General features: G+C 45.2%; 1 protein-coding gene across 3 annotated transcripts in view; it reads right to left on the bottom strand.

Moving 5' to 3' along the window:
• Nucleotides 1–23097, bottom strand: part of LOC119194910 (pleckstrin homology domain-containing family G member 1) — a 46509-nt gene extending 23412 nt beyond the window's left edge. Inside the window, exon 1 of one of the 3 annotated variants that reach the window (XM_062559531.1) lies at nucleotides 23077–23097. Coding sequence is in view for 1 of the 3 variants with exons in the window: in XM_037449392.2 (XP_037305289.2) it covers nucleotides 1560–1569 (10 nt within the window). In the remaining 2 variants the exon portion in view is untranslated. Of the gene's footprint in view, nucleotides 1–1559; nucleotides 2272–7918; nucleotides 8187–23076 lie in introns of those variants that run through there. The other 2 variants (XM_037449393.2, XM_037449392.2) reach the window with 2 other exon arrangements.
• Between the last annotated feature and the right edge of the window lie 2778 nt (nucleotides 23098–25875).

Genomic DNA, 25875 nt, shown 5'->3' on the forward strand with positions numbered 1-25875 from the left:
TTTCATTGCCTCACAAAACATAGTCAAAGTAAACACACACACACACACACAGCCGGGAGGCTAATTACCAACAAATGGCTTTTTCTCACAATAAACTAAAACCATTGAAACATCTGCCGGGGGGGGGGGGGGGGGGGGGCGGTGGCATTCACACATTTGATGTACAGAGATCATCTCCTCATGTTCAGGTTGTGTTTCGGAGACGCCAGTTAAATCCTCTGTTTGTTGTTGGACATCAGCGAGGAATGTGCTGCATAGTTTTGGCTGACAGCACTGGGGTTTAGCCTGTGTGTGTGTGTGTGTGGAGGAGGGGGGGGGGGGGATATAATGTCCACCTGCAAACTTATACACCCCATATATATATTTTCGGGCACACACCCTCACTGATCTCGCCCGGCCTCAGCCCGTGACACACTAGCCTCGTTATTTGACCCGATTGGACTGCGGCCCGGAGCTCGCAGCTGGACTCGGCGCCCGCTTCAGTCGCTCACCGTTCAGTGCTGCGAGATTAAAGAACTATTAATTAGTTTTCTATATTAGGCAGATTACTCCAACGGGGACCTGCCCCCGTCATTCTGCACTCGTGCGGCTTTGTGCAAGTGTGTGTGTGTGTGTGTGTGGGGGGGGGGGGGGGGGGGGGGGGGGGGGCGATGTCCCAGAGGACTGGGCTAGCAGGGTGGGAGGAGAGGGACGGAGGGGTCCATTGTCTCCGGCACCTCTAAACCAAAGACTTTGCTCTAAACAGTCATTATTCTCCCCCCACCCTCCCCTGTCCCCCAGCCCCTCGTCTCTGTTGGGCTCCCCTCTATCCCCATTTGTAGCCACCCCCAACTGCTGCCCTCAAGGCTCTAATTTGGGTCACAGGCTGCAGAATGGCATCTCAACACTCGGTCAAACCTACACCCGGGCAAAAGGAAACAGACACATGTGCAGGCCCGTAGAGACAGAAAGATCTGTGGGCTTTTATCACATTCTTTTAGCAAATATTTAGAAACCCATACATTTTCCGCACAGCCTGCATTATAATGACGACGGCGAAAATGAAAAAAGTATTATTAATAACCACATAACGGTCGCGAAAGCTGCTCAGAATCATTGGGAATTTAGGTGCGAGAAAGCAAACGCCCTCCTTTTTGTCCCCGGGGGGCCCGAGGAGACGCTCTTCATACAGCTGTACCGCAGAGAGACGCACGCTGCAAAGGCTTCACGCAGCGCTGTCAGCCCAGGAAAAGACACCACACACACACCGCCCAGAAGGGCCACCGCCGGCTTGTAAGCGGACCTTTGGTTTATAAGTTGCTGTCTGAAGTTTGACCAGATGCCACTTGAAAAGGACTACTTAAAAACTTATTGTGACCATTGGTAGCTTGTGAATTAACTGAAGAGGCGTGCAAAGCCAGCATATTATTCTACGGCGCTTGTAGACAAGCAGTACTTTTGACATAAAAATCTAAATCCACCACATCACAGAATCACTGTGGGAAAAAAAATGGTGTGTGTCCATGCTGGGAAACATCATTGAACATCTTTGAAGGAGTAGAAGAAAAGTTGCTTCTTACCGGTAGGCATGGTGGTTTCTGGCTCCAATTTACCAGAGACGAGACTGAATTAGTCTTTTAGACTCAGATTTCAAAAGGTAAACAGGATTTCTTGAGCATGTCACATATTCCAAACACTGTTTCCCAGCAAAAGCCTGGAGAGATTTCCTTAGGTTTCCTAAATCATTGCGAGTCCTTTTCTTCTGGGAGCAAACGTGCAGTCAGCTCCACCAAAATACACACTGGAGCAAACACTCTCCGGTTTTCTCCTGGACACACACACAGACACACACACACACACACACACACACATACAAACACACTCCCCTGGCTGATGTCTTTTCTTTCTCTCACTTCAGTTTGCTAAGGATCTCCTCTGTCTGAATGCCTCTCTTTCTCACTCCCTCTCTCCTTCGGCCACACATCCACCGCATGCATGTGTGTGTGTGTGTGTGTGTGTGTGTGTGTGTGTGTGTGTGTGTGTGTGTGTGTGTGTGTGTGTGTGTGTGTGTGTGTGTGTGTGTGTGTGTGTGTGTATACGTGTCTGAAAGTGTTCATGTGTGTGTTTGCATGCGAGTGTGTGTGTGTGTGTGTCAGAGTGAATGGCCTCTGCTCGCTACTGCTCCCTCCCTGCTGGGTATTCCCCTCCCCTTGACTCCTCCTCCCTCTCTCCCGCAGCAAATTACAAGGAGCTGGGAGTTCCTCCTCTCTTTTTTTTCCATCTTCTTTTATCTTCCCCCTCTCCCGTTCCATTACTGCCTCTTCTTCGCCCCTACCAAAATCAAACTTTTTGAGCTGGGTTTGTAACGCTTGCGGGGTGCAGGCTCAGCGGGCAGCTGAACGGCTGCTCCAGAGATCACACACGTATACGCACTTTACAAGAAGGTGGTGGGGGGTGGGAGGGGGGTTACGGCTGATCAATAGAGCAAAATCAAACAAAAGCTCCTCATCCACTGCACAGCTCATTGTGTCCCACATCAGAGAGACGCTGGACTCTTACTCTCTGTGAAATAAACATATTTTATACAATAGTATTTAGCAGAACAGTGCATCTGTGTTTTAGGGCCCACTCTGCCTTATTATACAGATTAAGTTCATGTTACTCTTCACAGTCATCATCATCGCTGTTATTGTGTCATGGGCTTGAGACTAAAAGATGCTCCAACCAGCATCACCACAGCATGGGTAGCGCATGCAAATGTGTAATATTACACTTCCATCCACGTTTGCAGCACCCGAAGGCCTCCGCTCATTTGCTCTGTGGTTATTGTTCAAACTACAGATTGTACTCTGAATGAAATTCTAAATTCAAATGCTGGAAGCGAACAATTGGGAGTGGAGAAATGACGGCGTACAGAGGAGGAAGACAGTTGTGGCTGGGCTACAAGGGAGGGTTTAATTACAGATAATACAGAGTGTCATTATGGTATTTGTTTTGGCACTTGAATCATTCAAGGGAGTTTCAAGTCAGAACATCTCGGCCCTTGTGAAAATGTCCTCAATCTCAGAGTCTCTCTTGCAAGTGCTCACACTTAAATCCCTACGGAAACCCTTAAATATTGTGTTAACACAAGTTTAGATTTACCACAAGAAATAATAAGTATCAAATGCCAACTTTTGATACTTGATTTTCCAAAGCAACATTCTACAGAGAAAAGCTTGCTGGTATGAAAATCAAATAATTTGTAAGTAAAAAAAAAACAGAAAAAAAGAATTAGTTGGTAAACAAATGCTTACAGAAATATCTTTGTTGGAAACCTGTTCTCTAAACGCGTTTCATTTCAGAAATCACTTCCGGATCGGCTGAACGTCCCTAAAAGAAGACACACGTGAGACAATGGGCCCTTAGTCTCACGCACTAAAGCAAATGTGTCGACTATTTGTCGTCCCTCGTTAAAGACAGGGACTGGTCCCGGCAGCATGGGGTCCTGCTTACAACACCCCCCTTCTCCTCACAATAAAATAAGAGAGACCCACTGGACTATCCTCTATCACACACACACACACACACACAACCTGAAGAAGCTTGACCCCTCCCTCCAATGGTCTGAGGGTCCGTTGACCCACGAAGCACCTAAATCTCCACTCGCAATCCAAATACTGTCCACCTCCCCCTACCACCTTTAACCCCCCCGCTCTCTAACACACACAAACACTCACACAGGCACACACACAATGAGCACCGCTAGTATGGCAATCACACAGAGGGAGCGTCTAAACGCCTCGGTTCAGCCGAGCACGACCTGTTGATGACAGAAGCATACAGCAGCAGTGCGGCTTATCTGATGCCCCCCGTGTGCTCCGAAGGCCTCACTGCAGGAGATCGACCCGAGCAACAATGTTGTTCCTCTTTTTCTGGGAATGATGATCGCTATAGTAGAGTTGCTACCCATGTGGACAGAGTGTGAAAGGGGAAACGGGGGGACTAGAGTAGAGAAAGAGTATTGATATAAATCAAAGATTAGTTCATTGTTTTGACTACAGTTTTGACACAGCAAAAAGAAAACTTCCGCTAGGAGCTCTTATCAGATTCTGTTCTCTGATGGAAAAGAGACTACAGCAGCTTGTGGTACAAGTACTCCAATGACAATCTTTTTGGATATTATGTGTGAATTATAATTCAACATCGGTCATTAATAGTCGTTAAAATGGTTCCGTTTTCCTTAGTTTTGGGTGGTAATCTTTACGAAATAGTAGAATATTTAGTTATATTTGCATATTTACATCACAGAGTTTGACAGAAACATTAATCCCAGTATGTATGCTAAGAAGCTAGAGCCAGGAGGTGGTTAATGTGAACTCATTGCATCTCATTTGTTAAAGCAATGCATCGACAATTTTAACAGCCATTAGTGAACGATGCGGTTGAGTTGCATGATGGGTAATGTAGGATCCAATGTTTCTGGAGGCTGTTCCACACTAAAAAGGATTTCTCTTTCTCTTCGTCAATTTTGACAACTCTTTCTCAACAACTCTCTTTTTTAATCTACTACTTTCTGCACGAGTTGCAGTCAGGGCAAACATACATTTTCCCCTGCGCAGGGCGGCCAGTGCTCCTCGCCGCTGTCCTAACGCTTTGCTCCCGTCTCATCGCTCTCTTAACTCAGACAGCAGATTTCCCAGCTGGCCTCTCTCCTTTTCACGGCTCACAACAAGCTACACACAGACAAACACTCCCCCCCAAACTCACGCCAAGCACCCAGAGCGAGAATTGATGGTTTGAGAGTTTGCCATGTTGCCAAGATGATCGGGAGCCACGGCGCCACGGTGGTCACTATGGCGACCGCGAGGCATTCATCTCCAAGGCCGAGTGGCATGTGGAAAGACAGTGAGGCAGAGGGAAGAAAATGCTTATTGTCAACAAACCACTCCATTTCACACAACACTTGCAATGAAAACAGTGAAGCAGGACACAGGGTTCAAATACTTCAAATACTACAGCCTATTAAACATGTTTAAGTGTGTGTGTGTGTGTGTGTGTGTGTAATAAAAGCTGTCCTCATCCACTTAAACATGTTTTCGAGCGAGGGGGGTTGCAGGTTGAATGTTATTGCTGTGAGCAGTGTGTGTGTGTGTGTGCGTTCAACAGTCAGCTTCATTTTCTCAGCTGTTTTCTCAACGGTAAAGTGAACGCTGCTTCTGTGGTAACACATTTCAGGACTACACTGAGAAAACAGAGTGAGATAGATTGAGACTTAAGAGAGACTGTGACTAATGACAGTGGTTTGTGGGTGGAGGGGTCATTCATATACAGTTTCCCCCTCCCTCTGTGACCGTGTCCGTCACTCGGTCTCTCGCTCTCTCTCTCTATCTCTCGCACGCAAAAAAAAACACACACACACACACACACACACATTTCTTAAGTGCCACAAAGACGTGTTGAAGTTTCTTGGAAATATATCATAAAAAAAGAAAAATAAGAAAATAACTAATCAACCAAAACGATCTTAGTTGACCAAGTGCAAAAGATGCGATGGGTACACTTTATTATCGGGCAGAAGGCTTCTTTTTGGGGGGATATTTGATTACGTTCTTACTAAGCAATCAGTGGTGAATTACTAAAGCTAGAAGCAGGTAAGACTTTTCCCAGATAGTCAATGGAATAGTACACACTTATAAATATGCTTGTTCACATTGTGGCAGAGAGTTCAATGAGGAGATCAATGCCACGTTGAATAATCAGTGGCCGCTTAGCTTAGCAAAATGACACTTGACTCTGTCGGAATTTGACAAGTGGGGTTCAAAGAGAACATCTACGTATATCAGGCTGATGGATAGAAAGGGACTTTTAGTTGTAGAAAATGGTGGATGGAATGTACTAGTGCACTTTAACTCGACATGATTCCCCCATTGTCAACCTAGTGATGCAATGCAGCACACATTTGCCGCATTAGATCACAAGTGTCCATAAATCATGAACTGAGCTCCGGCCAACAAGAGCCAGGGCGAGATTTTTATTTCCTGCACTGTGTCTAATTTCCTTTGCGTGGGAAAGTCTGCCTTATCCTGTATTGATTTTCCCTTTCCCAAATGTATGAGATTTCCAGGTACAGGGACGGTATCCCCTGCGGCAGCAAGCGTCTGCTCGCAGGTCCAGGACAGGTCCAGGAATTTCTGACTCCATCCAGAAACCTCCCCAGAGGCAACGGTTTCATCTTATACAGCGGCATGAATCCCTCTAAATTGTCCCGGATCAGCGTCCAGGCAAACGGGAGCGTCTCCGCCATTCAAGCAGACCAAACAACAGCCACACAGAAATAACTACAGCTGCTCGGTCAACAACAAACGAGGTCAACAGCCGCTGCTAATGATAGCGCAGGGAGGCATAGCGGAACCCGGGAACAGCATTTAGGATGGGAGATAATGTCAGTTCATATTAACAAACAAGAAGGAACTCAGGGGAGAAAAACGGTGCGATTAGAATGAGGAATTATAACTTTCATGTCTTATGAGTTAATACATTTGGCTGCTGTGATTGTACATAGAAATGTCTCTACTTAAATAATGCATTGTCCATGTTATTTCAATTGAGTGTGTGTAGTGTACAGTGCATCCCCGAAATGGAAAGGAAACGCTGTATGTGTGTTTGCAGAGTTGTTGTGTGTTGAGTGAGCATGTGAGCATATGTGGCGGATATACGGAGGAAGCTGTGTTTGGCCTCAGATTAAAATGCAGGACGAGGGTCCCGCTCCAGGAAAGGAGACCAGCAGAAAGCAGACATGGGGACTTTTCTTCCATTAGGGAAACACATGACACACTAAAATAACACGCTGCATAGATGGTCATTTTTTATTATTAATCTTCTTTGGAATACGTTGTAGTCTTTAAAATGCACACTTTTGGCATGTTTATTTTTAAGGTATTCATACAGTATATACCTTAAAATATATGCAGAAGAAGCTTGATTTGCAGTATTCTATACTCGTGTTTTTTGAAGTAACCAAAAACCACAGCTTTCTGTTAACAACAGTTTGAATATATATATATATATATATATATATATATATAAATAAATAAAGGAGGAGAGTATATTCATGTACACTACACAATTTTTACTATACAAGCCTACAAAGGAGACCGAATCATATATGCATACATATAAAGTCGTATCCAGACAGATTAAGATTTATGACATAAGTCCCCTTCGACAGAAAATGAGTCCATCCCGTTTTGTCCGTCTGTGTCCCTCAGAAGCTGGGTGTTCCAGTTAGAGCTCCCAGAATGAGGACACACCACAAAGGAGATCTCACGTGTGTGTGAACACACACACATACACTCAGGTCAAACAACTTGGTTATTTGAAAAAATTAAAATTACACTATGAAATAACCATGTTGTATCTAATGTCCCCAGTGGAGACGGGGCTTCAAAATCTACGACAATCCTAAAACTCAAACCCTTTGAACTTTTCTAACCACAGCGCATGTTTGAATTGCATAGAAATCATTAGGTTAAATCAATTGAGGTGTCACTTAAAATCAACGGGTCTTCAACCACCACAACACACACACACACACACACACACACGTACCAACAGTATGTTGACCATCACCTCAGAAACACAAAAGGTGAAAGTACCATTACAAGTCCATCCAGCATTGACTCCCAGAGACTAAGCCTAACTGATTGTCCAGGTACAGCAGCGCGGTTCCTAATCAGACAAGTGGGCAAAGGTGCCATTAGAGTGCCGCCAAATTGGGACTTTTGGACAAAGTAATTGGAGGTCATATAGGGTTTGGGGAACTCAGCCTCTGTTGAAAAAGAAAAAAAAGCATCTGCAGTGTCATCTAAAGATGCGCAGAACCATTCACCACATCAGAGGCCCCTCTCTGTGTCCTGGCAGTGTACAGCGCCACGAGAAAAAGACGATGACAACTCACCTCAGAGACACCATCCCCGCGATCAGCCTGCTCTCAGCCGCTGGCATCCCAGTGTCCTCTCATCACACTTTAGATCCATCACCAGGCACTCAAAACGTTTCACGCCAAACGTGCGGCCATGGAAACCCTAAATGGCTTCAGAGAGGTAGGCAGGGCTCGCGTCGAGGCCGCCCGGTTCGAGGTCCACCCCTCTGTGAGATCAGTGCAGAGAGAAAGAGGGACGCTGAGAGGAAAGAGTAAGAGAGGGAGAGAGAAAGAGAGAGAGAGGGGAACAGATGGAAGCATAACACAACTGAACTGACTGCCCACTGGGAGGGAAGGGAGGGGGGAGGGGGGAGGGGGGGGGGGAGAGAAGAGCTTGCAAATCCAAGCAGTCCACTTCCTGACCAATTATTGCTGCAAGACTAGCCTCATTCCCTCTTTCCAACTGGGCCTTTGCGCCCGCTCTCACTCTGCGGAGCGGTTTGGCCACACAGCACTGCGGGCGGCGCGAGTGACAGTGGGTAAAAAAGGAAGCTGGCGCTAAAACTGTGGCGATGGGCGCTGGGGGGAAGGAGAAGGGTGTGGGTATGTGTGACCAGAGCTGATGCAGGAGGAGAGGAAAAAGAGGGCAGTGCAAGGACGAGTCATCTCGTCTATGCCCCCCCGTTCTAAAAAAAACAAACAAGACAAGTGGGTCACATTACACACAGCATCATTTGGAGCTTCTTTATTGGGGTCTTTTTCCTTGGTCATGACTTCCCAAGGACATCTTCAATATCACAGCTTCTTGGATGTAAGGGGACTACCCAAAAAACAGCCAGCGGGCAGAGATTGCAGGTCTCAGAGCTCGAATTGCAACCTGCAGTGAGCTGGTCTGTATGAGCGCACACAGAAAATATCCATGCCAGTGGTCATTGTTCTGCTTCCTATCAGAGCAGGATGGAGGAAAGTCCCTGCTCTCTGAGCCACTGGCTCCAGCCTCCTGGTTGCAGGGCTTCCTGGGATTGACGAAGCAGCTCCTGGCTCTGTCAGCACACACACACACACACTCTTTCTCACTTCCTAGTTTTCACAGGCCTTAACCAGGAAAAAAAAGCTCTGTTGGCTTTGGGATCTCAGACATTAACCTTTGATATGGAACCAACTATGACGCACTTATCTCTGAAAATAATTTACCTGCAGCATCTTAAAAACAAGAGAAAAAAGAGGAACTATTTTAACCCCGCTTTCTGTGACCTACGCTTGCAGTGAACAGTAACCCCCCAAAAAACCGGGCCGATGTGGGTCAGTGACTGGCCGTCATCATCATGACCTGGATGAACCCACAAACACAGTCCCAATGCTTTGTAAACCAGCACCACACCTTGCACTTTGAGACACACGGGGACAATGGCAGACTTTGGCACCGCGTCTGAGGATAAACAAGCGGGGAGCTCGCTGCCAGCTGGACGCTCTCAGCATTGTTTTTATTTGGCCTCGAGGGTTAAGATGGGTGGAGTTGGTCAGGTGGCTTGTTCCACACAGAAAAAGGGCACTAAATCGTTTCCAGTGATTGTTTGCGATATCCAAACTGTGATAGTATATGGTTATGACAACACTCATTGGCTGGAGTGTTCCTCAATGCCTTGTTTATCCAGTGACTAGGTCATCTAGGTAGTGAGAATGTCAGATTTTGATCCAGACTTCCTCAACTGACGGCGGAAGGAAAACCCCTCTTCCCGCTTCCCTGCTGCCACTTCCTGCTGGTCATCAGCTGCTTGTTTACTGATGAAAGAATCAAACCGGATGCGATTTCATCTTGCAGGTGAATCACACTCATGTGATGGTTTTAGTCACTATCGCGTCACCAAACATTACGTTTTTATCTCCCCCGCCCAGAGATTTCCTGGTGGCTCCAAAATTGACCGCACAGGAAATGCTAACGAGTGACAGTTGACACAATTGTGATGGGCAGGACTAACCTCAAATCACGAAAATGTATGTGACCACACATGAATTCATGTTAAGTTGATTTTTAACAGGAAGAGGAAAAAATGCAGCATTTTGTGCAACACAAACTCAGGTTAACATTTTGATTAAAAGTATTCATTCACAACAACAAAATAACGGATACTACCTTTGCATATCATGCTGTAAACGTTGGAGAGTGCGTCGGGATTACAAGCTTAACATTGTAGTTACAGAGCAGAGGCCACTACTTTTCTGCCGTTAGAAACAGCAGCCAACAAACCTCAACGCTTTGACAATGATAGTGCTGATGCATTGTGTGTGTGTGTGTGTGTGTGTGTGTGCCTGAACGTCTGCGTATGTGGGTTTCAGTGGGATAAAGAACCAGGAGTGCGTGTCGGCTTCGCTCCCTTCAACCTGTGGAGGCTTTATTTCTCTCATACTCATATTGGGCTCATAATCTGCCTTTCCCATGCCAGCGAAAGGCCTGGAAGCCCAGCCCTCTGCTCTCTTTAGGGAACCTAAGATGTCACAGCGCACAAAAGGAGCCGTGAAAGCCTTCCAACTCAAGCAGGGGGTATTATTTACAGTACCAAAAGAAAATCGCTCTTCTCCCCGAACAGTACCCTTCCTCTGAGCGTCAGCCGTCTGTCTCCTTGTAATGTACTTCCCCCTAATTTGCCCCTTTTTCAATCCTTTCACTTTTCAAACTCGCTTCCTTCCACGTAGCTTCACTTTCATCCATTCGTCTCTCCCTCTCTCTCCCCCCGTCTCCAACCCGCTTGCCCCACTGTAACAAAGTAAATAGTGGGTTTTGTAACCAGTAAGCCCAAAATTAGGAGTGAGCCATAAACCGTGGCTGTGCCAGTCTTCATTGAGCCATTCAAAACAGGCAGTAAAATCAACACTAATCATACATGTTCCTCAGAGGAGAAAATCGAGTTTATTAAATGCCAAAATAAATACATGAAACCATTAAGCAACACCCTCCCGTTTCTTTTCGTTCAGGATGATTCATGTTTGCACACAAAAACCTGCACAAAGTAAAGGTGCCGACACAATGCAGATCATGCAGGCAGTGCATGCATGAGATCTACCTAACCAAGTATAACCTAAAGCAAATGTTTCTAGTCATGCCTTTTTCAGCGACACCATGAAGCTTGTTAAGAATTCCTCCACACAATGGATCTAAATTAGAAGGAGATTAGCGTTGAAAGACAACGATTGACAGCGGGCCGCGTGAGAGCGTCTGCCCACAGTTTCCATTGAGGCCATCGTCTCACAGATGCCGTCTAGCTTACGGGGAGATTAAACCGTGGAGTGGTATTAGTTTCAGGTATTAGCATAACGGGTTCTCAATAGTTGCTTAGCAACATGACCCGCGGCGAGCGCTTTTTTCAAGAAATCGGCCGCCTCTCAATTACAAGCTACTGTATAAACAGCAGTCGAAGCTGTGGCACGGAGGCGAGTGTGAGGTCACATGTCACTGTAATAACAGCTGGACACGAAAACTTCAAATACATCTCGAGTCCATCTCAAAGGAATTGTTAAAAGGCCCTGGGACTGGAAAAAGTTCCTCCTCTTGTCTTTACAATGGATACAGATGTTAGTGGCAGGTCTTAACTCGATCCATATGTGACCGAGAGGAAGGAAATACTTGAAACCCTCAGACAACCTGAAAGCAGAAAGGAAGACATGAAGGAAAATATACATCCACAGTCGCACATAGAGCACTGAGATCTTATCTCATCTTGGAAAATTACAACATAGTAGTGAGCGCTCCCAGAAAATCTTCAATTCATTTACAAACATTTCTGAATGGTGTTTTAAATGATGCGTGGTTTTGCAGTACATGTGGTCATGAGGACGTCATCGTAAGATAAAAATTTGCAGCAGAAACCTAGAAAATCAACAGGTTTGTTTCTGGGTTTTTTTAATCTGCTGAGTGTTGAAATTGACTTGTCTGTGCTGGATCCAAAGATAAAGGACACCTTGACCGGCACAAGCAGAAGTGACTGAGCGAAGAAGTCAAAAGGTCGCATGGACATGTGTGAGACGATGTATGGCTGCGGTCTATATGTGGCCTGGATACACGAGCGCCAAGGAGAGGGCTGGATGGGAGAGGGAGGACTCGGAGGGGTCTTTATTTTAAGCATTGTTAAAACCAGGATGTGATTTAGAGACAAGCTCCTAACTGAGCTTCACTGCTCAGAAACGCCTGCCGTGGGGCTTATGGAGCGCTGTTCGGGGAGCCATCGCATCGCCGATGGATAGAAATGAAATATCTGAGAGTAGAGCTGGGAAGAAGTTTATATTTTTAACTTTGATTAACTCAAACCAAAAAGAAAAAAGTCTGAAATACTGTTGTGTGCAAACGACCTGTGGAGAGTCGATACAGTGCAACTTCCCCAAGTACAACTCATTCACATCAAACAGCATCGCACACACAGCACAAGAACTCCACTCATGCAGACGTAAGAGGCTATTTATACACCACTTCCTTTTATTTACCCTGCTCATTGTTCAGGCCACATCTGCTGAGGGCCAAGGGCACAATGGCCAGTCCATGTAGCTGACCACACACATACACACACACACACACACACACACACACACACACAAACTGAAGCACAAGGACTAAGGAAGCACTCAGACACTAGGCAGCATTCAGAAATATCCAAAGCTTTTGTTCTGGGACAGAGTGACCAGCTCCAAAAGCTGATACCACCTGTTACCCAGTCTGACATTCTTTCAGGCACACACTGACACTGACACTGACACACATGGGAGCTCAGCTCACACACACACACACACACACACTCACACTCACACAAACACAGGTCACACACGTATATCCTAGCATGCATTCATGCATTCATTCATTCACACAAAGCTGCACAGATGCCGTGTGTTCGTTGTATCGGCGCAGTTGGACATTTGGCTGAAGTGCAGAAGATGACAGCTCATTACAGCCCGTCTGTTTCATGTCAGCTTTAATTCAACAGGAAGTCAGTTCGGGGCTTTGAAAAGCCACCGGACAAGCTCATAACCTTTGTGGCCCCGAGGCTGTCAGCTCGCAGCACACCACGTGTCACATATAAAAGATTGACTCCCAACAAACACAGGCATGCAATGACCTGCCATCCCCATAATTATTAAAACTGTGTTAAAGCTCATAGCTATTTACTATAGTAGTTATGTTCTATTAGGAAAACAGCTCCAACTGGCCCCTACGGGGATAACACATTTTCCTCACTGATCAGCAGCAGGCCAACAGGCAACGGGAAACCACTGTGGTTTCATGTTCAAACCACTAACCCAACCGTGGCAATCACAGAAATCGGTAAATCTGATCCAGGAACACAATAGCGCGTTGTTAAAATCTGCACTTTAAAAGGTAATTTACACCCTCCACGAGGCGAGCTAATTTGGCTTTACTAACGAGCTTTTACTGAAACGGTTGAGGAAAAAATGGTAAGATAAGTGCAACCATGTCAAGCAAAGAAGCACCTAAAAGAATAAAGAAATATAATCTCAGGAAAAATGTCTATTTCTATCTATTGTAAGAAAGAACCTAGGAATGACTATTTGAGCTGAAACTGGATCAACAAAATTTCAGAAGAGAATCATCTTTACTGCTGTCTGCATAACATTTCCTCAGTAAACACACTCTGACACAAACACAACCTGGGCCTCTTCCTATAGGGCCGTGCTGATTGGTGGTCAGAGGGAAAACCCACGTCCTCTGTGTTTTCCTGAGGCTGCTGGGCTTTTCGGCTTTCATTTCAGGAGTGGAGTCTGCTCCGGACATTTCGCCCCCTCTACATATTTTCTCCTCTGTACAGGAAACAGTCGTATGTCAACACATAAATTATGCTTGTGTCCCGTCTTTGACTGGGGGAGTTTTCGGCCCATTTGCAGCGGCATGAAATGACATCCAATGTTTTTCTAAGCTATGCAAACCATAAAAAAAATATAGTTTGGAGGTAAAGGGATATTTAGGCCCTAATGTCAAACACAATTCTTGTAATTGAAGCTCATGAGATTAACGCAAATCCAACGACCAGGTCCGCGTAATAACCAGGTGGGAGAAACACATTCTACATTAAACACCTGTCAACACTACAATAAAAACGACTGGACTATAATTGCAACGCGAGCGCACAGTGCAGCCTCAGCAAGGAAGCGCGTGTCCGCATCTGAAAGCAGGTGTTCAGCGTGAGGCCTGGGCTGGGGAGGGACAAAACTAACAGCTACGAAACGCCATGACGCTCATTTAGACAGCAAATGTCCAACCGCCTGTTCTAATCCTCTGCGTATCCGGGCATCCACACTGCTGCACCCCAGCGTTCAGAGCGGGTCGGACCCCCGGCCAACTGCAGACGGGGGAGGGAGGGGTTTCCCTGCCCAATGCTGCGCAACAATAAAACAAAGCCATCCCACTGGCTGGGGGGGCGGGGGGGGGGGAGTGGGTGAGCATGCAGGGAGGTGCTGGAGTTGGGTGGAGGGAGAGCGGAAAGTGAGAGGAACAGCTGCTGAGTGGGAGAGTTAGACGAAGGAAAGGGGGGCCGGGGGGGGGGGGGGGGGGGGGGGAAACTGGAGGGGGAAGTTCTCTCTCAGGGAAATAAATCACTTTTATGTCGGCGGCCTGTTCAGGGCGACGCTATCATTGGGGTGAGAGGCCCCCCCCCCGGTCTCTTTAGGCATACACAAATTGACAAGCGCACAATGACACAGCTTATAGCTATACTGTTCTCTCCACAATAAAGGCTCAGTGTGCCGTGTGGGCTCAAAAAAGCTTTTACATCCTAACACACACTCACACACACACACAGACACAGAATGGGCCGCCTTCTCGTCTCCTGATTAGTCATTATGTCCCTCCGTGGCCCTTTTTCACAGAGTGCTGACAGACTTGCTAAAGGCAGCGATGGACAGCTAGGAGCTGGGGGCTGTCCATCTGTGTGTGTGTGTGTGTGTGTGCGTGTGTGTCTGTGTGCGTGTGTGTGTGAGACAAAGTTTCTACCGGTTGGACTTCAGCATTGCCCCCGTTTCTAGAATTACTTATTGGAAAAGTCTTCTGTGGGGCTTTCAACCACGACAGAGTAGTGCATTCATCTTTCTCTTGAGGGGGGAGGGGGGGGGGGGCATTAGCCCGCAGGGGACACCGTGCACTTTGTTGTATATATTTTGGGGTTCTTAACATCAGCCCTTTTGAACAGAGAGAAGAAAATCCACTGAAAAGAAGAGCTCTTTTTGGGCATATCCGTTAATTTAATTCCTTGTGGTATCAAAATTGTATTAAAAATATTCTAAATAGAAACACTAGCAAATACTGACTCGATTTCTCCCAAGATTTCTACAGCCATCATTGCACCAACCGCCAAGTCAAATTCCTTGTATGTCTGACATATTATGGCAATAAATGTTTCCTGATTAACCTCCGTTTAAAGACATTTATAAAACTGAATTGCACTTTCACTTGTTGATTGCTCTGCACTTCGTAATAAACTGCAAAACTATCGCCCTTTACCCGTCACGTCAGCAGAAGCACATTGGTGCTTGAGAGCAATTCTCACCTTGTACGTGTAGAACATTAAAATGACTCATGTTTTTGTACTTTCATTATTAAAAAAAAAATAGTAAAAAAAAAAGTTGCCCATTTCACGGATGCCATAGATCTTTATAGCGCCTTTGACAACTAGTTGTTGGCTACCCGAATGCTCCTAAATAAGAACAAGCATTATGGTGTGCAGTCCACTCAGCAGGACACACCTGTCCTGCATGGACAGACGAGTGTCACAGCATCCAAACACAGCCGCTCACTCCGGTCAGCCTGATGCTGTAAAACACCAGTCCGCAAACACAAACAGTGGAAACACATCTGGACGGCTCAAAACTAAATTCATTTGGGATATTTTGGGTTTCATAAACAAAGCTGGTCTCTATTTTAATCCGATTTAAATGAATAGTTTATTACACAATTCACCCACTTTCTTACCACAGCTTTTCTTATTTTGGTCGAGCATTTAATGGGCCGCCCGACTCTCATCCGCTCCGTCACTGCCCTTCTCTCGCCCTATATGCCTCTCTCACTCGGATGAGCCTTTCACGTGTACATTTAAACCAGAATAGTGCAGTGTATAGGGAGGGAGGGGGGGGGGCACTGCAGACATAACAAAATCAGGGAGGAAAGAAGCCTGCCGCATATCCGGGGCCTTGGGGAGTTCTGTGGTGGAGGAAGGAGAGCAGCAGTGAGGCCAGCGATGGCACACACTCTCATTCTGCTTCAACCGCATTGTTTAGTGGACTTTAGTGGAACACCACAAGGTGTAAATCAAGATCTCTCCCCCCGCGTCAACTTAAACAAACGTTTAACTCGATTAACGTTTGCCGGGTGACAAATGGCTGAGATTCAGGGACGTTTGGTTATTCATTCTCTAGTTATTTCTAGTATTTCTTTGCAAATATTGAGGGGTTTTCAAAGATCAGAGGCAATGAAAACAAATCAAATGCATCTTTTTACTGTGTAATGCAATTAGTACATTACAACACAAAACACCTGCAGTGTTATGAGACATAAAACCAAAAGTATATTCTCCCAACTGAAGGCCTCATGTCACTCCTGTCATCAGACTTTGATCTCTTTTTATTATTTTTTCATATACTTGATAACATCTCAGGTCTGATGTTAACCACTGACAGACCCGCCCTTTAAGGGGATTTCATAAATGACTCAGTCAAAGAATGGATAAAGTTGAGATGACAGGATGCAAGTAACAGCAACAATGAAAAGAAAAAGGTATGAAAAATCAAAACTACAATAAAACTAACGAATGGACAATCCATTTGATTGAGAGCTTCACTTTCTTCCTAACCTGCCCCTCACAGTTTAAGATGTGGGGATATTAAATAAATTAAACCACAAGAAGTTATTTTCCAGCACAAAATACAACTGCTGCTTAGTTTCCCACCAACCAGATAAACTTAGCGAGGAATCCACCCGGCTGGCATAGAAATGCCTCTGCCCATCATGGGACACTCTCTGGCTGTGGTGGACTGGTGACCCTTGACCCCCAACCCGGAAACATCCAACCGATCCTTACAGGAGCGTTTCACTGAGGGACAGGACCGAGTGAGGGATCTCCATGTGGAGCCTGGGGAACTTGACTTGCTTTGTCGCAACAATAAGGACAAGAAATGCATTTTAGTCAAACTAAAGGAAACGTTTTTAGAATAAAATAAGTGAGCATGGTAAAGTCATTTCTGTTTCTATAAGATCCAACCAACTACAGCTGCAATCCTTTCCTCAAGAAAGCTTTGCTGGTATAGCATTGCGTGCATCCTTCACACATTAACATTTCCCCAAATCATCACAGCATTAATATACCTCATTTTAAAGGACAACTTACAGTATATTATGAGCAGACATATAGAGTATAATAAGAGCATCTACTTGTTGATAACAGGGGACGCATGTCCACAATTGTATGGACGAATAAATTGAACCTTGAAGCACCTGCGGGGCAGGGCAGACCAAAAGTACACAACGTCACCAGACAAACACACAAAAAGGACAGAGAGCCACATTAGCCACATGAAAAGCAGGTGTGTTTACATGCTCTTACTTTCCAGCATTCGGTCTCAACTGTACTGTGAGTTGGGACACTACGCACTCAGCCCATCATAACGCTATACAGACAGGTAGAATATAATGAACCACAGTGGAGAAATTAGAAGGAAAACCCAAATACAATGCAATACGATTGCATTAGAGGCTTTGTGCATTCTTTATTATACCCGAGTGGTTGGTATTATCTGCCCTTTGGACATTGTAATCCATACAAATATAAATCTAGGCAAAGATTTAAAAAAAAAAAAGAAAGAAAAATCCATGTGACTTAATCTTTCTCTTGAAGAACACCTTGTTCAACCAAGCAGGTATTAAAGCATGCTTTATGCTTTTTGCATATTTTTTTAAACGGTTGGCATTTTAAACGTTTAGGTCAGCGGGCCACACTTTCTCTGCGCTGGAGATAAACCTTACAATTACAGTACGTGGAACATGTTTTTACAGCCAATCTCTAAAGTACTTTAAGTGGTTGTTAGTAGTATTAAAAAAAAGCAAACATGCACTTAAATCCCAGCCTATAGGTATGTCTGCTGGAATGTTTTCCCCCGCTGAACAAATACAGACAGCCGTGTGTTACTGTTATCAGATGCACAGGACGGGTCTTGACTTACAGAACACACACACACACACACACAAATATGCCCACACACGCTTAATCAAAAGGTCTGAACTAGACGTATGATTGTGATTATGATGTGTGTAATCAGCAGGTTTAACATGTGCTCTTTCGGCAGCTAGGATCCATTGTACCACTAGTAATCTAAATGTGTCAGCCATGTTTAGTGACTTAAAACAGGGACACATACAGCAGCAGTCTAAATTTAAGCTTTTTCAAGAGAGACTACCAAGAGTTTTACAAATAAAACCTTTTAAATTATGAGATAAAAAATGTTCATTTCACAAAAAAGTAACAAAAAGATCCCGTGATAAAGGTAGCAGAAAAAATGAACTTGGAGTAACCATAGGGACTGTAGTAAAGCAAAATCCTTAGGTCAAGACAAGCTCCAAACTGATTGAAAGTTTAGAAAAGCATAGTGCACAATATATACAACACAATGATAAATACAAATGAACAGTAAAAGAGATGAGGTCTGCTGAAGGTATTTGCTTGGTAGTTACCCCTGGGTTTATGGCAGAGTTTATTCCCATGAAAATAAACCTCATTCATCTCAGGCATCGTACGGCTATAGAAGGACCAGTAGCTTTAACAGAATACTCAAATGGAAAGGAAAAAATGATGCCAAGCCTTGAAATATCCTTCACCTACATCCTGAACAATGCGCTTCTCCAATAGTACATCATTTATGAATCACACGTCCTGACTGTCAACTAAACTTCTGTCTGCTTCTGGCTACATCGTCACCTCAGGATGACACACACATCCAGTAGATGATTCTGTGTGTGTGTGTGTGTGTGTACATCAGGTCAAGGTTGCCTTTGTTGGTTATCTGTCATTAGCTGGAAGATAAGGAGGTGAAGATAGTATAACAACAAGATCAAGACTTTCCAGAGTCACTTCTTGAAAATCCTTCAACCTTTAATCTCAAGACTGCAGAGGACTACTAGCCTGTGGGGGTTGGTTAGAACCACCACTTGATCCGTCACTAAAATGCATTACACACAATGAAAAGAAAGCTAGTGGCCTGTGTAGACCATCCAGCTAAGTTTGCTTTGAAAGGGAAGTTCCCTCAGAGTAACAACAATCCAGAAATATCCCCGTTCAGCACGCAGCAGGGGTCTGCGTGTCCTTCTGCTGGACCACGCAAACATGGGCCGGAGTTGGAGGTGCACAAGCAACCACAAACGTGCACGCGCACACGCGGGCCTCCGACAGGAAGCACATGAGCGATATGGACACCGGCCTATTGTCCTCGGACGTGCGCGCGAGCAGATGTACACACAAGTGACGTCAACCAGGCCTTTTTACAACGGGGAGAAGCGCTGGAAGCAGCTCGGTCATCAAGCGATCTCTAAACATATGAACACGGCCATCAGAACCAGCAACCCGCCCCATTCCTCGCCACCCAGAAACGTTTGTGCACTTTGTCACAAGTTAATGGATCACGGTGTGGGATTGTCTTCACTTTTCCACCTTGATGCCGAGCTCCACGCAGCTTTGCATGTAAAAAAGGCCCCACTTTGCATGGCGGGCCAGGCCCGGCGCTGTCGTTTGCATCTTCGCTCACGGCAGGAAGTGAGAAAACGGCAGGCACTTTAATATCTGCCGGATGACCTCTAGATGAAAAGCTTTTAAACGGCGGGGTGGCGTTGAGGTACTCTGACTCACCAAAAGGTTACTCTGACGACCCTCCACGAGGCAAACTGTCCCACCACCTGACACGAGGAAGGGATTTTGTGACGCAGTGTGCGCTCTGTAGGCATTCGTGATGAAAGTAAAATTAAAGCCCGGCGCTCCGCTCATCAGCACAGGCGGCTGGCTCTTCCTGCTGTGCAGCTGTCTGACGGAGACAACGCGGGGACTTCTCGGGACTCAGAGACCATCGTTAATTCTGCCTCTTCACTTTTACGGCATGGTCAAATTCCATGTATGTCTAACATATAACGGCAATGAACGTTTCCTGATTCCTGATGGTGGACTGTTGTTTGGTCAACTTTCCTTTCACCTTCTCATCGCCCCCCCCCCTCCCCCCCCCCTTTCCTCTACCGTCCTTCTATGCTCCCCCTCTTTTTGTCGAGTCCATCACGCCTCAGCTCCTACATGTGACCTCCGGGTATGTAGAAAGATCATGACCCCCGCCATACAAAGAATTAGTGCCCTCCTCCTGCGGGCGGAGAGAGCTCAACTCCAGCCCGAAGCAGGGATTAGGAAAACAGGAGGGCTACCACATCTCTCAACGCCAACAGTTTATTTGGGTTAGGGATTCAAGACACTATCAAAAGTTGGCCCTCAGAAAAGGACTCAAAACTGCCCATTTAGTGCAAATCCGAATCAGGGGGCAGAAACCAACGAGCTGATACTGAAACAACTGAGAAAATAAGTTGGGTTCCTCTTCTAATAAATCAGACAATCATTTTCTCATCAACTCGCCTTCAAATGTGCTGCTACTATGGAATCAGCCTTCCAAGAAGCACTGTAACTGCTCTTGTTATCCAATATACTCCGGATATGCATCATCCCGCATGGAAGCACAGTTGGATCTCTTCCTCATGCTGGGTGTTTGAACTCTTCATGCTCTCTGGAACTAATTTAGGCAGAGATACAAGCGTGTGATCCTGCTGGACACCAAGATGGAAGTTATATTATCATTAAACAAAAAGTCATGTACATAAAACACATAACTATTATTCCTAGAAGTCATCGCCATCAAAAACACAAGTGCTGTACAGTCCACCTGGACTTCAATATAAAATAAGGCAAGTTGTGATTATAGTGGTCTTCAAGGGAGAGAAACGTGATACGGCGCGGGACTAAAGACATCCTGCTGAGCCATCCGTCTCAAAAGACCTCCAGTAAAAACATCAGTCAGGGGGCAGAGAGAGAAAGCTACCTGGCAGCTGCACTCATCATAAACATGATCACTGGGGCGGTTTTATTTCCATGTGTCAGAAGGTGAGAACAGTACAGCCGCTTGAGGAAAAGGCATCTTATGGGTCGCCTCTTTTCTATTGTATTTCACACAAGACCAGGGGGGTTTACGGCCCTGTGACACTGTACTTTGTGCTAAATGCTAACATTAGCATGATTAGTAGGGCTCACCAATGAATCAAAATTCTTTTGAAATGTTAATATGACAAACTTTGCAAATCGCAGGATGCACAATTGTCCCATTTTAGCGCTGTGTCAGGGTAAACACAGGGGTAATTATCAACATTGATTAGGGCCCTTTTCCATTTATGTTGGCCAGGGCCCCGCTATTTTGCTTGCTTGCTCCTTGGATTGGCTGGAACCCATTTAAAAGAACTGGAGCACCACCCATTTTATCATTTGCACCTTTGTTTAACTCGGAAGGTCAAAATGGCTGCTACGAAAAGGTGTTGAACAAAAAAAGTGAAATCCCGACCGAATGATGGTGCCCGAACTAAAAGTTAAGAAAACAAAGTCATTCGACCTGCATCCCGAGGAGCAGCGAAGGTGGTAAGAAGCTCCTCCGGCCACATACTGTTCCATAAACCCGGAGCCTCAATGTCACGGCAAGCCAAGCGGAAGACAGTCAATCAAACTCCCGACAGGACATGAGAGGAGGGTTAGGGCTGTAACTGCGTTCAACATTACAGGACAGCGAACCGAGAGGTGAAGGTGCTAAGGTCATCCAATCTCACGTTACATTCCCACAAGATTTTCAAGTGGGAAGAACACCTGCCGTCCGTCTCTTTACCGTGACGAAGGAAACTGTCATGCAGCCAACTTATTGGTACTGGTCAGTGACGGAGTAAAGCTCAGTCGGACTTTTAAAGATGACCTCATCGCTTCTTCAACTCATATCTAATACGACTGTACAGCACAAAAATGCCAATCTCTGTATAATCTTAAAAATGAAGATGTAGATGGTTCTGTTTGATGCAGATCGATGCCACACATAGCGCCTGCAGATAGTTAGCTTAGCATAACATGAAGACTGGAAACAGCTGTGACCAAAGGTAACAAAATCTTCCCACCGGCAGCGATTTTCGGTGCTGGTCTCCTGGCAACCAGGGCCTTGCTGTGTCTTCCTGTTTCAACTTGTAATGCTACGCTAAGCTAAACAAACTGGCTGCAGCGTCATTTGTGTGTATACAAGAGTGATGTGTTTCTTCTCATCCAACTCCCTGCAAGGAAGTGAATAAGCATAGTTCAGACGGTCCCTTTAATTCAGTGTGCAACAGCAGGAGCGGATGTGATGGTGGCGAGAAAAAAAAGAAGAAAAATAAAGCCTTGTCAGTCATCAACACAAAACTTGATGTTGATGTGTGAGGCATTAATCATCACTTCTGAAGTGTGAAGATCACCTGTGAATGCCAAAAAAGAAGAAAAAAAGCCTCCTTTTGCCATCTGCTGTCATTACATAACAGCCTGAGGTCTGTCCACAGCAAGACAAAAATAAAAGAGGGTGATTTCAAAACTGTCAGTCACTGTGTCCACAGAACAAGATCACTCTGTGACCAGTGTTTCTGAAAGATGTTTACCACAGTTTATGCAAAAATCAATTTCAAAAAGAGCTTCAGCTTGATCCACAGCTCCACCGACTGCAGAGCTTCATGTCTCTTCTGTCCATCACCCCCCCCCCCTCCCCCCTCCCGTCATTATTAGTTCCCCGTGTTATGCAACCTGCTCCCCCATCAATACCTGGTTATCTCCTATCAGCATCCATCCGTCAGCAGTTATTTATCTCTCGCGTGCAGCGCTGCAGTCTGGCCCGCGTGCTGCTCACACGACGAGCACACCTGGCGCTAATTGAACCAGGTTAGACGCCAGTGGGTCGATTCGATTTCCACGGTCATTTCCACTCACTCTTTTCGTCTCCGAGGTTGTCACCGCGGACGAGTATTCGGGTCGTGGTCGTTTGACGGCGACCAAAAGTCACGCATTCGCTAAACACGACGCGACCTCGTTCGTCCTGGTGGTGGCGCAGTGTTAAAACGCTGACCGGCGGCTCACCTGAGGCAGGTGGAGGGAAGTCTCTGCAAGCACGTTTCACTCGGACATCAGGCTACGCGGAGTGGTCCAAAAGTTGACGTCACAGGCGCAGTAATTGCTCCAATGACAAGTGTCAGGTCCAATAGCGACGCGCCCTTTTTCTACGCAATCAAAATATCAACATACTGCTAATCTTAATTTGAATTTTGTCCAGCATCAGGTCCAATTCAAAGTTATTTCACCGACAACTTTAAATGGAAATTGTACAACGCAATTAGAAAAGTATTGAAATGAATTGAATGAATTTTCCATATCCCCTTGGTTACGGCATGTGGTCTGTTGATGTGGGGCAGAGTTATTGTTCCTATAAATGCTGCTGAATCCCTGTGGTGGAAAACAAATACAAACAAATGTAGCAAATCCTTAATGATGCAGGTGATCAATTTTAATTCCACTTATATTGTTTTCTGCATCCAATGCACACGGGACATTTGAGCTGATTTGGCCAGTAAAAGATCTCCTCAAAGGGCCCATAACGTGTTAACAGTTTCCTAATCTTTAATTACCGAGTTATGATGCAGTGTTTTCTTCAAGCAGAGCCAGTTTTGTTCTGTCGTGGATGTAATTTTTGTATGGGTCATTTCAATCTTTATACTGTGGTGCATGTTGTATCCCACATATAGCAACTGTGTGAGGGTACTGTATTGTGTGCTTGCTAAATTGTATTGTTGTAATGTTGTCTTTACTAATATATCATATACCTCAAAACCTTCTCTGCAGGGATTGTGTTGCTTAAAATGTAAACATTTGGACAACATTTCTTGACATTAATAGCACCAGAAATCTTTACCCACTGCACATATCCCTGCCTCTCCTTCTTATGTTCTCTCCTTTTATATGGATATAATATACCTGTTTAAAGCAGGTGTTTGTCTAGGGGAATAAAATATATTAGTATGAACAGCATTAACAGTAGAATAATGAGACTTCCTTCACTTGAGACCTATCGGGTTGCCGACTGCGTAATATATTTGGCCTGGATTAGCGTCCCTCGGGGGAATGAGCTCGGCCCTGCAGACTCTCTCCGTCCAAGATCATCTTTCGCACGGCGAGGTGATTTCGTTGTCGACTGAAACCTTTAAGGTCCTGAAAGTGGGAGGGATTTGCCCTCAGGTGAAGCAGCCGAACAGACGAAACAATGCCGAAGCTGTCTGTTCCCGCTGCGGCCCTCTTAACATGCCAGTATCTAGTCCTCCAGTGTAAGAAATTACAGTCGGGTAATAACAGTTTTCCCCCGTACGTGTACCTGCATGCCTGGCACTTTTCAGTTAAATGCAACTCCCAAAGTCCAAATAGTTTCGAGACGGTTGCGGTCATGAACTTTTGATAGCTTCAAAAATGTATGGCCTAAATTTTGTTATGATTTTATATGTTTTGATGACAAATTCCATCTTCGAGCATCCTGCTTTTCTGTGTAGTTTTTAAAAAATAACTAAAATGCAGATTACATTTTCCACGTGTGCCGTTGAAAGCAACACTCTGCAACAGCAGGATATCATGTGTTGTTCAAAAACAGGCGTTTCTCTCAGATGACGCGGGCTGTGAGACACAGAAAATGACTTCCTGACCTCAAAATAGACATTTCCTGCGTTTAACGATGTTTATGCACGTTGGATAACGAGCACACGCAATTTGTTGTGCCGTTTTCCGGCCAAAACATTTGTGCTCACAACTCTTTCAAAGAGTAATATTTGCAGTACTTGCAGCCATATCTTCTGAAGAGAAATGGATGTAAACATTTGCTAACATTTCCAGCAACAAACTACTGGGACATATCCATTTAATTTACAATTTAAATGATACTGTGAATTCTATAGATACACATTTACATCTACGGTTATTTCTTTATATTGTACAAGAAACTTTTTTTTACAGTTGTTTTCTCAAAAGCTGATTCATGTTTTTATTATTATTATTATTATTATTATTATGTTGTGTCTAATGTGCTGCCAATACAATCTTAGCCATTGACTTACTGTTCTATTTTGTGAACTCTCTTTTAAACCTATTTTTATGTGGTCAGAAACGCCGGCAGTCACAACTCGGCCTCTCCCTTCTGCTGCTGACGCGGAAGCGTTAATGCTCTTCTTTACTGGACCAGGTGCACCTCGAGGAGGAAATGCAGCGGCACCTGGGCAGAGCTACTGTGGAGGGAAAAGGGTCGGCATCAAGGACACCGTCAGTCACACAACGAGTTGTGTGTCGGTTAAACAAATGAATCCACACACTTTGTACACATGGTATAAACAGAGAGGGAGCTGTGCAGGCCGGGTGTCGGAGTTTAGATCGCTCTTTTGGGGTTTGGCTCAGCTGGCTAGTGACACACTTATTTGTTGTAGACTGAAGAGGATAGATTGCTCAATAGCTCAAGATTGCTGTTGAGTGGAGTAGCGCTAAAGATAAACAAGGCCGGTGTTTATGATGTTTCAGTGCATTATGACTGATGACCAGTTATAAACAGCTACATATATTCTGCTCTCAGACATTCAAGAATGTAAAGTAGAAAAGATGAGGGCAGACATAATAAAAATCATTATCGCCTCAGCTGAAACTTTCCACGTTAAAAAATAGTAGAGCCTCGCAGGCAGAACAATACAGGGAGGACTCGTGGGATCAAACCCGGTGCTTAGCTCATGCCCCCCCGTGTCTTTAACCTCAACACACCCGTTTGGACTGACACCCACTCTCAGACGTTTGGGTCACAGGTTTTGCACTGCATGTTTTACAATTCTCCAAGACAGATTTTTCCCTAGGGCTGAG

The sequence above is a fragment of the Pungitius pungitius genome, chromosome 20 (assembly GCF_949316345.1).
Source record: "Pungitius pungitius chromosome 20, fPunPun2.1, whole genome shotgun sequence".
Classification (NCBI taxonomy): Eukaryota; Metazoa; Chordata; class Actinopteri; order Perciformes; family Gasterosteidae; genus Pungitius; species Pungitius pungitius.